General features: G+C 40.9%; 1 protein-coding gene across 1 annotated transcript; it reads right to left on the bottom strand.

Annotated features, from left to right (window-relative positions):
- Positions 1–2,439: 2,439 nt before the first annotated feature.
- On the bottom strand, positions 2,440–15,088 carry LOC124274549. The gene is made up of 5 exons (XM_046709912.1): positions 15,027–15,088; positions 14,480–14,648; positions 4,267–4,388; positions 3,049–3,124; positions 2,440–2,593 (listed from the first exon to the last, which is right to left on the bottom strand). Exons 1-5 carry the CDS (start codon positions 15,070–15,072, stop codon positions 2,488–2,490), a joined length of 519 nt encoding a protein of 172 aa, XP_046565868.1. The 5' UTR covers positions 15,073–15,088; the 3' UTR covers positions 2,440–2,487.
- Positions 15,089–15,546: the final 458 nt, after the last annotated feature.

Genomic DNA, 15,546 nt, shown 5'->3' on the forward strand with positions numbered 1-15,546 from the left:
ACTACCGAAGGCCATATGTGGGGCCAATTTTGGCACGTCAACAACGCCAGCGACGTTTGCAGCCCTCACACAGCAAGGGTGTCGATGGATTATCTGGCTCAGAACAACATTAACGTCTCTTTTCCCGGATATGGCTCCCATTGAACATTCTGGGACGAAATTGGACGGAGGATTGCTGCAGGTAGACAGCCACTCACACTTGCACAATTGGATTAGAGATTGGTGTTTGAGCGGAACCAGTTGCATCAGGCATTCTGTCAGACTGTAGTGAACTCAAGCTCAAGGTGGCTATACGCGCTACTAAAGAGACTGTCACTTTTCGCGTTCAGGGGTATCTCCATTTGACGGACTGTGATCAATTTGAACTTATTGCAATTCAATGTCAACAGCAACTTTTAGCTGTTACATTGACAGTGTTTTCTATAGAATAAATGATTAGACATAATTTGGGTTGTCTTCTATTCAAAAACTTGACAAAAAGCCAGAGTTGCGTTTCTTTTGCTGTTCAGTATATTTAAATGTAATCAGCGATGAACAGTTTAGAATGATCTGGAAAAGGTTACATGCGGGTTGGTGAGGTTGCGTAAGTACATCCTGTTGACTTTTATATCTGCAGGTCCACGTCGCATGTCTGTAAGTGTTTAACAAGCCATATTATACAAACAGAATATAATAAAAAATTAGGCATAATTTGTAAGCTCAAACATGTCGGTATGTAGCTGGATGACTGCACGGTGCCAGTGTGACATTATATTTTAAAATGAGAATATGCCCACATAAGACAAATGAGTTGACGCAGTTCATTCTTTCAGTATTCATAAATTTAAGATCCTGGTTAGGATTGATCTTCAGTAACCCATGCTTGTCGTAAGAGCCGACTAACGGGATCGGGTGGTCAGGTTTGTTGATTTGGTTAACATATGTCGTCATATCCCTGTTGCGTAGATCGACGTTCGTGCTGTTGATCACTGGATTGTCTGGTCCAGACTCGATTATTTACAGACCGCTAAACTCACTCATTCATAAATTTAACTTATGAGTTGATCTTTTTCATGTAGACGAGTACGGTGGGGTAGCCTAGTGGTTAAAGTGTTCTCTCGTCACGCCGAAGACCCGGGTTCGATTCCCCACATGGGTGCAATGTGTGAAGCCCATTTCAGGTGTCCCCTGCCGTCATACTGCTTGAATATTGCTAAAAGCGGCGTAAAACTAAACTCCCTCCCTCATGTAGACGCGTGGATCAATATCAGTTAAGTGACTCTAAGTACATGTATGTTGGACTGTTAGTGGTAGATCATTATCAGTTTGGCAACGATATGGTAAGTGTGAAGATCATTATTACATATACTCAGGTATATGTGTTGACCGGTAAGTGGGTAGTTTTCACACTGAACCAGTAAGCCACACGCATGCAACACATGCAGTGGATCATTATCATGTAGATGACTGTGTTCCTTGTGAGGCTCATTATCAGTTTGGCAACGATATGGTAAGTGTGAAGATCATTATTACATATACTCAGGTAAATGTGTTGACCGGTAAGTGGGTAGTTTTCATACTGAATCAGTAAGCCACACGCATCCAACACATGCAGTGGATCATTATCATGTAGATGACTGTGTTCCTTGTGAGGCTCATTATCAGTTTGGGGACTGTTGATATGTGGATCTTCATGAGGTAATTGACTATGTTCATCTATGTGAAGATCATTATCATGTAGATGACTGTGTTCCTTGTGAGGCTCATTATCAGTTTGGAGACTGTTGATATGTGGATCTTCATGAGTTAATTGACTATGTTCATCAATGTGAAGATCATTATCATGCAGGTAATTCCGTTCTGTGTAAGGATCATTATGAGTTAGTTGACTGTGTTGGCCTGTGTAAAGATCACTATCATGATTGAGACAATTGTAATCAGCAAATATCACCTGTATTGAATGGATTTCCCCTTTCCTCTGTTCTTGTAATAACAAGCTCCTGCAAAACAATTCTCCAAACTCTCTCGACGCCATCGGCAAACATGGACCACCTTACTTGGGATCATGCTACGTATTTCTGCATAAGTCCCAGCAGGATTTACACCATCACTTTGGTCACCAATCAACAAAAACAAACGAAAAGGCAAAACAAAAACACAACAATCTGCACAAAAATCTGCACTGTCAAGTAACACGTGCCTGGCTTTGACGCTCTCTTCATAAGGGTCACACATTTTCATAGGTAAATGGAATAAAAGACAGTTTAGCTAAATAGCGTCATATGATACACGCCAATATAAAACTTGCATCAAAATCATTGATAGTTCCTATTTTAGAAAATGACCCTTTCAACACCGAGTAGCAAGAAAGAACTTCATTTCAACGTCAATCATATAAAAAAATAGCCGAACAATGAAAACACACGTGCAGAACAGTTTATTGTATAACACAAGTATCTGTTGCATGAAAGGTCCAGTTGTTCCATAACGATCTGTATCCACTGACATCTACTCAACCAGTTCCAAAATCAGCTCCCTCATGATGGCCCCGGTGATTCCAGAGCACTCGGTAAGGTTGCCCACACGTCGTTCAGCACACGCGCCATAGACCTCCCTGTAGTCAGAATATACATGTGTGGTCTGTTACTTTGTAGGTATGGTTTGTGTTAGAAATGCCAACGACCATGTTAAGAGGTGTTCAGGTGAGCAACTCTATTATTGGTGGACAGATAAGCTCTGTCAGTTAAAACACTCAGTGTGTCACTTCAGTAAACTCAGATACTGAATGCACACATTACCTATCCGTGACACTATAGAACGTCATTGCAAGAACATATCCAGCCTTCAAATAGATTCAATTTGGCGTAAAGGGCAACGTGGCTCTCAGTGTATATGAATAGATCACTGAAAATCATGATGTCCTGGTGTTCGCAAAAACGGTAAGCAAGTCCACCATTTACAAATTTGCATATTACAAGGATACGTTTTCATTGCCTGACGCCACACAGCAGATATCCTACCATGATCTTATTGTATTGATATCGCATCGTAGAAGTTAGAGTTCCCTACCTGTCATCATTATAACATGACATTGTAGCCCCAACCAGGTTTCTACTGGTCCAGCAGGATGGCTCCTTCTCGATATCTGTTTAACATATGATTAAACGAAACACATAATATCCGACGTCATTGTATAAAACAATGCTGTGTCGAGCATAGGCGTGTGTCAATTTGCGGCTGTCTAGAAGTAAAACCTTGCTTTTTCTATTCATCATTTTCCATTGTCAAACCCTGGATAACTCGAAGAATTTACTACATATTCAAAGACATATTGGAGACACATAGAACAAATTTTGACATTGTTAAACAGTGGTCGTGTTGTCAATGTGCTGATTTTTAAACATGTATTCGCTATTGAACTGACCTGCATGATTTTCAATCCATTTCACGTATTGTGATGAAGACTTGAAAGCCACTGTCCCACACTTTATGACTATGTTCAACCCTTCATCACATGGATGGTTTCCCTCTGTGGCACTTGCGTCTGTCACACATCACTGATTACAAGTGCCACACAGGGAAAGTGTGTGGAGGGCATGTGCCAGACAGGGACAGCCCACCCTTTCAGTTAATTAGGTGTGAACTCGTTAAGATTACTTTACTCAGGAGCTACTTTTGTTATAACCTTACAGGGTTGTTTTGGATTTTGCGCTTCCTGTGTATAATGTTGTTATTGCCTTCACATGACCTTCTGAATAGTGAATACCCTGTGATAGGTTGGTGATCTATTACAGTATATAGAAAGGGATTGCAAGATACAAAGCTTATAGACTTTCAATGTAGATTTCTACAAGGTATTATTTACACAAAAAAGGAATTGTTCAAAATGAAAAAAATTGACAACAGTTTGTGTTGTTTTTGCAAAGATGTAAATGAGAGTGTGTGTCATGTGTACTGGGAATGTCAGGAGACTCAAACATTTTGGATAAACCTACAAATTTGGCTTAACAATTATTATCCACATCCATTGAAATTATCAAAAACATGATTTGGTTTGGTACTCAACATGAAAATAGATTACTAAATCACATCATCATTGCTGCAAAGAGACATATTCACTTATGCTGTATTAAAAATATGCTTCCAAATCTAACTTTCTATATAAAAACTCTAAAAGAAATATTCTTTGTGGAAAAACATATATCAGCAAAAAATAATAAAATAAATAATTTCCATCATAAATGGAGCCTTCTCTCCCCAGTAGAAATCTCCAAACTGCACGTACAACTGCTTTGTTTCTACAGAAGATATTGAGCGCAGCGTTAACTTTCAGATCTACTTGGTATGGTGAATCACACAGGAACAATGAAAGGTTGGTGCATTCTTCTGCTTGATCCAGATTCTGTTGGCTGAAAGGACAAAACGGTATAACAGATATATTTTTACTAAATGTTATAATGTTAACTTTTTTCTCTTAATGTGAGATAATAAAATCTTAAATCTTGCTCTCACAACCAGCGCAAAAGGTTTGTAAGATAAAATAAGAGGACGCCACATGCTACAACTGAAAGTCACAATATCAACATCATGCGGCAGACATGAGGGCACACAGCAGTTGGACACCGGTGTGTCGAAGCTGAAGGACCTACGCAGACGCATCGAATTATCCGAGATTGTAAACCAAAAGTCACTGTGTTCTTTAATCTGATTGGTTGAAAAACATGATCGAATGGTATTCGATTCCCGGAAACTGCAAGACCATTCGCTGCGTATTAATACGTACAAACATCGCACACACCATTGTATTGTGACGTCTTCAGCAGTGGTGACGTCATTCAAATCATATTGTGACGTAAAGTCAGAATGACGTTACAAATAAGCAGTTACAAATGCTACCATGGGAGGCTGCCGAAACGGCCGGCTGATGACATTTCACTGCTGTACCCGTACTTGATGTCAATGAGTTCAGAAACAAAAACGCGTGTGGACCTTTTGGTTTACTTTTGTGTTTACAATGTCGATAAACATCATGTGTTGGCCAACTTCCGGGTGTTGTTGAGTATTTGAAGTACGGGAACATTTCAAATGAATTCCCGTGCTTCAAATATTCAATAACACCCGGAAATTGGCCAACACATGATGTTTATCACCTAAATGGACATAATAGCAAACTGATAACCACGGAACGATTACGCAGGGACCGACCAGACACTCTGTCTTCAAGCAGTTCAGGACAATTGGTACAACAATATAACGTGTGCAACATGAAGTTATATGAACACAATATGTAAAAAGCAGGACCTGTAGAGACAGGACATTAGGACAGCCAGTAGGCGTCTCAAAGAGCAACAGTTGTGTTTTATCTGAACTTAAGTTTCAGACATATCGATGACCTGATGTCCTTTACTAATGATCAAATGACAATCTCCCTTTTCCATAATCTCCACACTGACAAAGAAATAGAAATCTCTTTCATATAAAGATCTTACACAGAGATTCAGAATAACAGAAAACTGTTCACAAGAGAGAATGGAAAAAAGGGTAACTTCGGCTTTCAATGACGTGTTATACACAGAGAAACACAACAATAAAATGTACCAGCAGAGAGGAGAGCCAAAACCGCAAGACTTATCACAAACTTCATCCTGATGTCGATGTGCATCAACAGTCGTTGTACTTAATGTCACAGGATATTCCTTGTCCTCATATAGAGGGTAAATGTCCACCATTGCTTAACCAACCGTCAAGGTTACCAGTTCACCGCACGCCCCTCGTTCAGATAACTGCAAAACATTAGCGCTGTTAGGAGCTTCTACGCGCAGAGACATGGTGGGATAGCCTAGTGATTATACGTTTGCTCGTCGCGCTGAAGACCCGGGTTTGATTCCCCACATGAGTACTTTGTGTGAAAAGCATTTTTGGTGTCCCCCGCCGTGATATTGTTGGAATATTGCTAAAAGCGGCGTAAAACCATACTCATTCAGTCTACGTGCTCAATGTGGAAGCAAACTTGAAATATCATTGTTTGTCGTATAAGGCGACTGCATTTGACCAGATCACGCTGATTTGTTTGATTGATTGTCGCCGTGCACCCACGTGCATGGTGTGGATCGTGTGCCATGGTTTAGTCACCGGTTTGCCTGGTCGAAATTCCATTGTGACAGACCACCATTGATATATTGTCAAAATTATGCTGACCGTGGCGTCACTTACTCAGACGATATAGTATAAAACAGGCTAGAGATCACCACCAACTAAGGTTCAGTCATCACCCTTACTTATGAACGAAAGAAATAGATACCTATAATGACCGGAAATATGGTGTTTGTACTGGAAGCTCTAGCCACCAGTCACGTGCCATTTAAAAGGGATATTCCACTGTAAATTAACATATAGTGTACGAAGCACATCCGTATTAAATTAACTGATGAAATTACTTGCCCAAGTATTAAGGTAAGAATAGTAAATTTCCAACTGCTTCACCGTATGCAGCTTGAATGTTTTGCTTTAAACACTATTCACTCACTCACTCACTCATTCTGTCGCTGTACAATATTTCCCTTCCATCGCTCTCACGTTGTGCAGTTTTTCTGTCGACAATGAAGCTGTAATGTAATGAACGGAAACCCAAGACAGCAGCTGTCACTCGCGGGCATAACAAACTGGCCCCATTAATATGAAGGGATGTGATCAATACGAGGCAGATCATATTATGTATGTGCACTTCTACAGAGAGTGAAACAAAATACATGTATTGTCCAAGTTCAGGTAAGAACAATTACGTAGGTTGATTAATTATAGAAATGTTCTACCCCTCGAATGGTTCTTGAAACAGTGTGTGTCTTTGGATGAAAGGACTTCCAGTCTAAACAACATTGATCAGTTTCCGACGCGACAACTAATTGTCATAACTATTGTCTGTCTTCTCTATCTATGTCTCTGTCTGTCTGTCTGCCTGTCTGTCTATCTATGCTATGATGTATGGAATCCTAGAAGGGACATTGTCGCTATGTCGCATTGTCAAAAACAAGTACAGTGAGGCAAAATAAACCAAAACGCGACACGTGACATCGCGACAACGCGACATTTCTAAGATGTGTAAAAAGAAGCCTAAAAATTCACTAAAACGCGACACGCGACAATGCGACATTATATGTCGCGTGTCGCGTTATCTAGTCATATGTTATCATACATACTATGTATATATACTCAATATTTTAACAAAGCGCGACACGCGACAATGCGACAACGCGACATTTCATCAAAATGTCGCGTTGTCGCGTTTTAGTAAATTTTAGGCTGTTTTTACACATCTTACATAGGGCGACGCGCGACAACGCGACATATTTTGACCTTGAAAATTGTCGCTATGTCGCGTGTCGCCCTTTGTAGGAATGAAATATTTAATATTCAAAACGCGACACGCGACATCGCGACAATGCGACAAATGGGCGAAATGTCGCGTTGTCGCGATGTCGCGATGTCGCGTGTCGCGTGTCGCGTTTTGTTTAATTTTGCTTGTATTTGAGAGGGCGACAACGCGACAATGCGACAACGCGACAATGTCCCTTCCAGGATTCCATAATGATGTATTTGGAACATGTCCTTCAGTGATGTGGAGATAGCACTATACAAACACCTTCATTATTATTTCCGTTTACACCTCCGGCCATACCAAAAGGAATACATAAATTAGTGATGCATTAAAGAAATGATTACGCTATATCCTGCTAGATATGTTTCAAGCGATATAAACGTGCCTATTACTATACATGTAATAATGAGCCATATTTCATAATGGATCATTATCAGTGAGCAACACGCATCCATGCCGTGGATCATTACCATGTAAATTAGATGACTGTGCTGATCTGTGTCAGGCTCATTATCAGTTTGGAGACTGTTGATCTGTGGATCATCATGAGTTAATTGACTGTGTTCATCTATGTAAAGATCATTATCATGTAGGTAATTCCGTTCTGTGTAACGATCGTTATGAGTTAGTTGACTGTGTTGGTCTATGTGAAGATCAATTCTGTTGTTCTGTGTAACGATCGTTATGAGTTAGTTGACTGTGGAAGATCAATTCTGTTGTTCTGCGTGATGATCATTATGAGTTAGTTGACTGCTTTAGTCTTTGTGAAGATCATCACCATATAGGTAATTCTGTTGTTCTGGGTTGGGACCATTATGAGTTAGTTGACTGTGTTGGCCTGTGTAGAGATCATTATCAGTTATCATGATTGGCACGAGGAACCATAGATTTCATAGAGTTATCCCAACAACACTGTCGAATCTCTATGCCTGTGCTATCCATGACAACAAACACATTAGCTCCCAAATGCCATTGGGAGCTAAGTTTCCCTTCCTTGACAGCCTCCTCAATAAATCGAATAGCTCCTGGGAGTTCCACCAAGTGTTTCAAACTCAGCACAATGCCTCGCTTGGTTGGGTAGGTCATGTCACTCGGGTACACTTCTTCTCTTGGTTGGGTAGGTACTTCCTCACATGAATGTTCAGTACATCATCCCATGTCTTGGCTGTCACATAGACGTCGTCCCCCAGATGTAAATGACAACGAGGATCCTGTAGCTCTGTCTTTTTGTCTCAAGACCCAACAATGTCATGGCTTGTATCCTATCCACATTCCTCCAAAGCTTTACAGAAGAGGGAGTAAGCTTGAGGTCCTCGCCTGGGTAACATGGATAGCAGTTCTCTGACTCGATCAAATGAGGTTTGCGGTTTGTCAATAATCTCAGCTTTCATGAGGCAAGTAAGCACTCAAACTGTACCAGTTTGTCGACCACCTCTTCTACATGCTGTATACTTGTCACGAGATCGGAGTGGTTCTTCCTAAGGATATCACGCTGAACTGCTTCCATTTTCTGTCTTCAAGGTAAACAGAACCAGAACCAGTTGAGTCAAGAGCATAGAACAGTTATTCACGGAGAGGAGACGTTCTCTCTGACGACTGAAGTTGGAATGACATGGATGACTGTTTGGGGGCCTATACTACTGACCTGAGTCTAAAAATATGTTGTTGGGAAAACCCATGTACAACATGGGTCATCGTCTCACTATAGACTAGGGAGAAGTCTAAAAATAGACTGTTATCAGGGCCTATTCTAAATATAGTCATGGTCTAAATATAGACTGTTACTAGAGGCCTTTTCTAACAATAGACTCAAACAATAGGCCAGGTGTTGATGACGTCATAAAAAAAGATGGCGGATTTCCGTCTCAATACCTCTGGTAACAACAGATACGACTACAATTGGGATAGGGTTGTAACCGTATATGACCTTAACAGATGTCACTGTGCCATCTTACGATGACCATAATAGAGGTGACTGTGTCATCTTATGATGACCATAATAGAGGTGACTGTGTCATCTTACGATGACCATAATAGAGGTGACTGTGCCATCTTACGATGACCCTAAGAGATATTAATAGATGTGACGATGTCATCTTTCGTGTCTTCTATTTGAGTTTCCTGTGCAGATCAGTGTAACTGGAAGATGTTTTGGATCATGAATTGTGACATCTACAGCTGCCCCGGCCCTACAACAACTAGAACTGTTGCCTCGAAGGCGAAAACGCATCCGATCATGTGGAGGGTCTACTCGCTACTGAACCACTGAACTGAAGGGTCCATCATGGGACTTTGTTAGCCTGGATCGCGACATTGACTTGTGTGCTATACAACAACAGACTTACCAGACATATTGTTCTGGGATGGAAATGTCCCCGGCAGTTGTGCTACAATCACACTCTAACAACATTGTTTTTGTCACTGAGATCTAGATGTTCTTCGTTTACGGTAGTTCACTGTGAAAGTTATTAAATTCTAGCGTTCGTTTTATTAGTTACCGAACACACTTCAGGGAATACTTTACCTTCCCCAAATGTATACATTAATGCGGAAGATAACTCTTTGTTGTCGAGTCTAAGGCGCCGTATACATGTTGTTGTTTTTATGATGAACAACACATCTGATATTGTCTTGTCCAGTGTTGTGTTACATTCTTGAGGTGATAGACTTAGAAGAGAGACGGTCAAACTGGACTGATTTGTCACGAGCAAAACACGGAATTAAATTACCAAGATCCAAGCTGTAAACAAAACTCGCCTGTCACTATTACAGACTCTCACGAGTGATTGAACCAGAGAGTTTGTTTAATCTATTTACTGATCTCTAGAACACACCACTTTCAGTCCCAATGGGTTGATGAGTGGAGACGCGGAGTATGTGTTGTGCAGGGACGATCTGCGCATCTTCATTGGATACAACAAGTGCGTGACATGGGGACATGAAGGAAGATGTGAATGTGGATATGTGTAAATGTCTGAACAAGGCAAGAGTGGTGGCAAGGCTGACATTCGACGGAACGGGACTTCCTACATTGCCGAGGAAGTCATTTCTAAGCATTTAGTAGAAGTTTAAACTGGACCAGTAGCAACCAAAGTTGGACCACCTTACTTGAGATCATGCTGCCTATTTCTGCATAATTCCCAGCAGGAGTTACATCATCACTTTGGTCACCAATCAGCAAAAACAACCCCCCAAAAACAACATACACAACAATCTACACAGTCAGGTAAAACGTGCCTGGCTCTGACGCTCTCTTCAAAGGGTCACACATTTTTATGGGTAAATGGAATAAATGACAATAGCGTCATATAATACATGTCAACGTAAGTCTCAATCGGCAATAAATTGGTATTGCTATAATTCGTATTATATATAGTACCCCTTTCAACACCGTGATGGTAGCAACGAAAGAACTGAATTTCAACGTCAATCATTTAAAAAATATCTGAAGCGACAAAGCACGTGCAGAACAATTTATTGTATAATAAAACCATTTCTTACATGAAAAGCCCGGTCCCAGTTGTTTCATAACGATCTGTATCCAGACATCTACTCAAGCAGTGCCAACATCAGCTCCCTCATGATGGCCCCTGCGATTCCAGAGCACTCAGTAAGGTTGCCCACACGTCGTTCAACACACGCACCATAGACCTCCCTGTAGTCAGACTATACATGTGTGGACAACAATTATCCATATCTGGTCGACGAAGTAGGTACCTATGTTAATGTTTCGGTTTGGTTTGTGTTAGAAAGGCCAACAACCACGTTACGAGGTGTACATGTAGGTTAAACCGTGTCAATTGTGCAACTCTACGGGTGGACAGATGTGTTTTGTCAGTTAAAACACTCAGTGTGTCAACTCAGTAAACTGAGAGATTGAGTGCGCGCATCACCTACCCGTATCACTATAGAACGTCAAGGCAAGAACATATCCAGCCATCAGATAGATTTCATTTGGCGTGAAGGGCAAAGTAGCCTTCAAAGTATATGAATAGATCCCTTAAAAGCAGTGATGACACCCGGTGTTCTCGATGTCCTGCCTCACCTGTAGCACCCACCATTTACAAATTTGTTTTCGTTGCCTGACGTCACACAGCAGAACTCCTGCCAAGCATAATCTTATTGTATTGATATGGTATCGTACAGAATGTCCTACCTGTCATCATTATAACATGCCATTGTAGTTCTCAGCAGATTGCTATTGGTCCAGCAGGATGGTTCCTTCTCGATATCTGATAAACATATAATTAAACGAAACACATAATATCCGACGTCATAATACAATCAAATATCGTTGAGTTAGATATGTCGAACTTACAACTGTCAAGAAGTAAAAGTATGCTTTCTCTGGTCATCATTTTCGGTTTTGTGGAATCTGGGATAGCTCGAAGTACTTACAACACATTCAACTTCGACATGAAGGTTGTGGACTGTAACGTGGATTTAGAGAAAACAGTGTTTCCATGGGTCGTGTTGTCAATGTGATGTTTTAACAGGTCTTCTCTGCTGAATTGAATTGATCCGCATGTCGCGTTGTCGCATTGTCGCGCTTTGGTTAATTTTGCCTCATTCTGCTTGTTTTTGAGAGGGCGACATCGCGACAATGCGACAACGCGACAATGTCCGTTCTCGTATTCCATATGAAAGCCACTCTTCCATACTTATCCTTTATCACTTCGGACATGATGGACCTTGTGAACACCCTGTGATGAGTTGGCCATCTAGTGCATAGTTACATTATTAACACTGAATGTCGTACTCGACATGACAGTTCACATGATGTTCATTGTAGAAATGCCCAAACTGCATGTACCTGCTTTGTTTCTACAGAAGATATTGAGGGCAGCGTTAACTTTCAGAGTTATTTGGTATGGTGAATCACACAAGAACGATGAAGGGTTTGTGCATTCGTCTGCTTCATTCAGTGTCTGTCGGCTGAAAGGACAAAATGGTATAACAAATATATACTTGCAAAATCTTATAACGTTAATTGTTTTCTCTTAATGTGATATAATCGTAAAATCAGCGCAAAGGGTTTGTAGGATAAAAAAAGAGGAGGCCACATGTCACAACTGAAAGTCACATTATAACATCATGCGGTAGACATGACGGCAGATAACAATAATACACGGATGTGAGTGAGTGAGTGAGTTTAGTTTTCGACCGCACACAGCAATATTCCAGCTATATAGCGGCGGTGTGTAAATAATCGAGTCTGGACCAGACAATCCAGTGATCAACAGCATGACCATCGATCTGCGCAATTTGGATACGATGACATGTGTCAGCCAAGTCAGCGAACCTGACCACCCGATCCCGTTAGTCGCCGCTTACGACAAGCATGGGTTGCTGAAGATCAGTATTTTAACCCGGACCTTCACGAGTAAACACGGATGTGTCGAAGTTGAAGGTACGTACGTCAAAACATGACGTTGTCCGAAGTTGATTATGAAAGCAAAAGGGATTAGGGAAGGAAAATGATGATTAGGGAAGGGAAATGATGGTTAGGGAAGGGAAATGCAGAAAACCGAATATCAACTTCGAGACAACCTGAAGTTCGACACAACCAATTTCGAAATACCGGTATCAACCAGTGTGATGTGGACATGTAGGTGTGGGTGGCAAAACTGGATTGATTTCACATCGTTAAGTTCCCTTCAATAGCCATGTGTGTGTGTGTGTGTGTGTGTGTGTGTGTGGCAGTGTGTGTGTGTGTGTGTGTGTGTGTGTGTGTGTGTGTGTGTGTGTGTGTGTGTGTGTGTGTGTGTGTGTGTGTTTGCAGCATCCGAGCGGCAGTCAAGTATCATCTTCTAACGTAATTTCACGACCGTCATAATTACTTGACGACAAGCAAAAAGTGTCTATATGTGGTTTTAAGGATGGGTGTATCGAGTAATTAACTACAGATGCGCTTTTTCACTTTGAGATGACAATTCAAAGATGGCTATTCCAAACGTTCCATCCACTTCCCCAAAAGCGACTTGGTCCATGTGGAATGTAACAGCAAACAGTTTTACATGATGTAATGACTGAGGAGTTGGAAACAAGTTTGTTCATTTAAAAACCCCAAGTAATTCAATAGTGAGTGAATTTAGTTTTACGACGCACTCAGCAATATTCCAGCTATATAGCGGCGGTCTGTAAATAATCGAGTCTGGACCAGACAATCCAGTGATCAACAGAATGAGCATCGATCTGCGAATTGGGATACGATGACATGTGTCAACCAAGTCAGGGAGCCTGACCACCCGATCTCGTTAGTGGCCTCTTACGACAAGCATGGGTTACTGAAGATCAGTATTCTAACCCGGACCTTCACGAGTAAACACGGATGTGTCGAAGTTGAAAGTACGTACGTCAAAACATGACGTTGTCCGAAGTTGATTATGAAAGCAAAAGCAGGAAAATGATGATTAGGGAAGGGAAATGATGATTAGGGAAGGGAAATGATGATTAGGGAAGGGAAATGATGGTTAGGGAAGGGAAATGAAGGGAAATGATGATTAGGGAAGGGAAATGATGATTAGGGAAGGGAAATGATGATTAGGAAGGAAATGATGAATGATGATTAGGGAGGATGAAGGGAAGGGAAATGATGGTTAGGGAAGGGAAATGCAGAAAACGCGAGCATTTATTACACCATGCAAAACATTTGAAAGATTTGATAAGGCCTTGTACTACTGTGATACCAGAGGTATAAGACGATATTTGAAATCTTCGCTGAAAGAGCATGTTTGAAAGTTGTGAAATTTGGAAACTCTTTGACAATGTGAACATTGAATGTAAGCCGTCAACGACAGGGAATAATCCGACTCGAATTTCTACCAAAACAGATTCCAACTGTGAGGTATGTGGGAATGGGTCACTAAAAATCACTCATGTCACTGCTGCTAGGAGAAGTAATCCATCTTATCACAGCCTTGTGCATACTCTTTTCTTGTCACTCACGTTTTGCAACGATTCCATTACCAAACAACACATGTCCCATCTTACCAAAATAATTTTTAAGCATTATGTGCAATGTACTATTGCAATATAACAAGAGCGTTTGAACCAGCGCAAATCAAAACACCTTATTATATACATATTTTAAATATGTTTTAATCTTACAATTCTCATCCTGACCTGCAATCAAGACTTAGACGGCCATCTTCAATGAGCAGCTCCGACGCTGGTGTATCCAGGACATCCATGACTGGCTCGAATACGTTCCTGCACGATGGGGTAAGGCACTCTCGTGCTGGTACAGGTTCACTCTCCCTCTTTTTAAGCCACTCAAAACCGGATACTCTGTCTTCAAACCGTTCAGGACAATTGGTACAAAAATATCACACATGTCCCATGAAAGTTACTCAGAGCACAATGTATGATAAGCAGGATCTGTGGAAATAGAACAGGCACTGGACGTCCCAAAGAGCAATAATTGTGCATTATCGGAACTTTAGTCTCAGATATATCGATGACCTGATGTCGTTTATTAATGATCGAATAGCAATCCCCTTTCACATATTCACCACAGAAAATAGAAATAGAAGTCTGTTTCATATAAAGATCTTACACAGAGATTCAGAATGATAGGAACATGTTCATAAGAGAGAATGGAAATAGGGGTAACTTCGGCTTTCAATGACGTATTATACACAGAAAACACAACAATAAATTGTTTACATACCAGCAGAGAGGAGAGCCAAAACCGCAAGAATTATCACAAACTTCATCCTGACAGCAGTCGATGTGAATACCACAAGATATTCCTTGTCCTTATAAAAGGAGCTAGATGTCTAATCATATGAATTTATTACATAACCAATCGTCAGAAGGGTTACCAGTGAGCCACACGCCCCTCGTTCAGTTAACTGAGTTAACTGCAAAACATTAGAGCTTTTCGCAGTATCTCCGCACTGAAACGAACTTCAAAATCACTGCGGGTCGTAAGATGCGACTGCATAGTCACTGGTTTGCCTGGTCCAGATTCCATTAATACAGACCGCCATTAATGTATTGGGAAAATAATGATGTTTACATTTACAGCAAGGACATTTATGCTGTTTCAAGTCCTGTCAGCTGAGCGCAGTATAATAATTAGACTATCAGAGATTTCTGTTAAAACTAGTTTGAGAGGGCTAAAGAATATACCATCATTCTACGGCACATTATAAACACAGGCTAACGATCACCACCAACCAAGGTTA

Source organism: Haliotis rubra, unplaced genomic scaffold (assembly GCF_003918875.1).
Source record: "Haliotis rubra isolate DU_JTF1 unplaced genomic scaffold, ASM391887v1 Scf192, whole genome shotgun sequence".
Lineage (NCBI taxonomy): Eukaryota > Metazoa > Mollusca > Gastropoda > Lepetellida > Haliotidae > Haliotis > Haliotis rubra.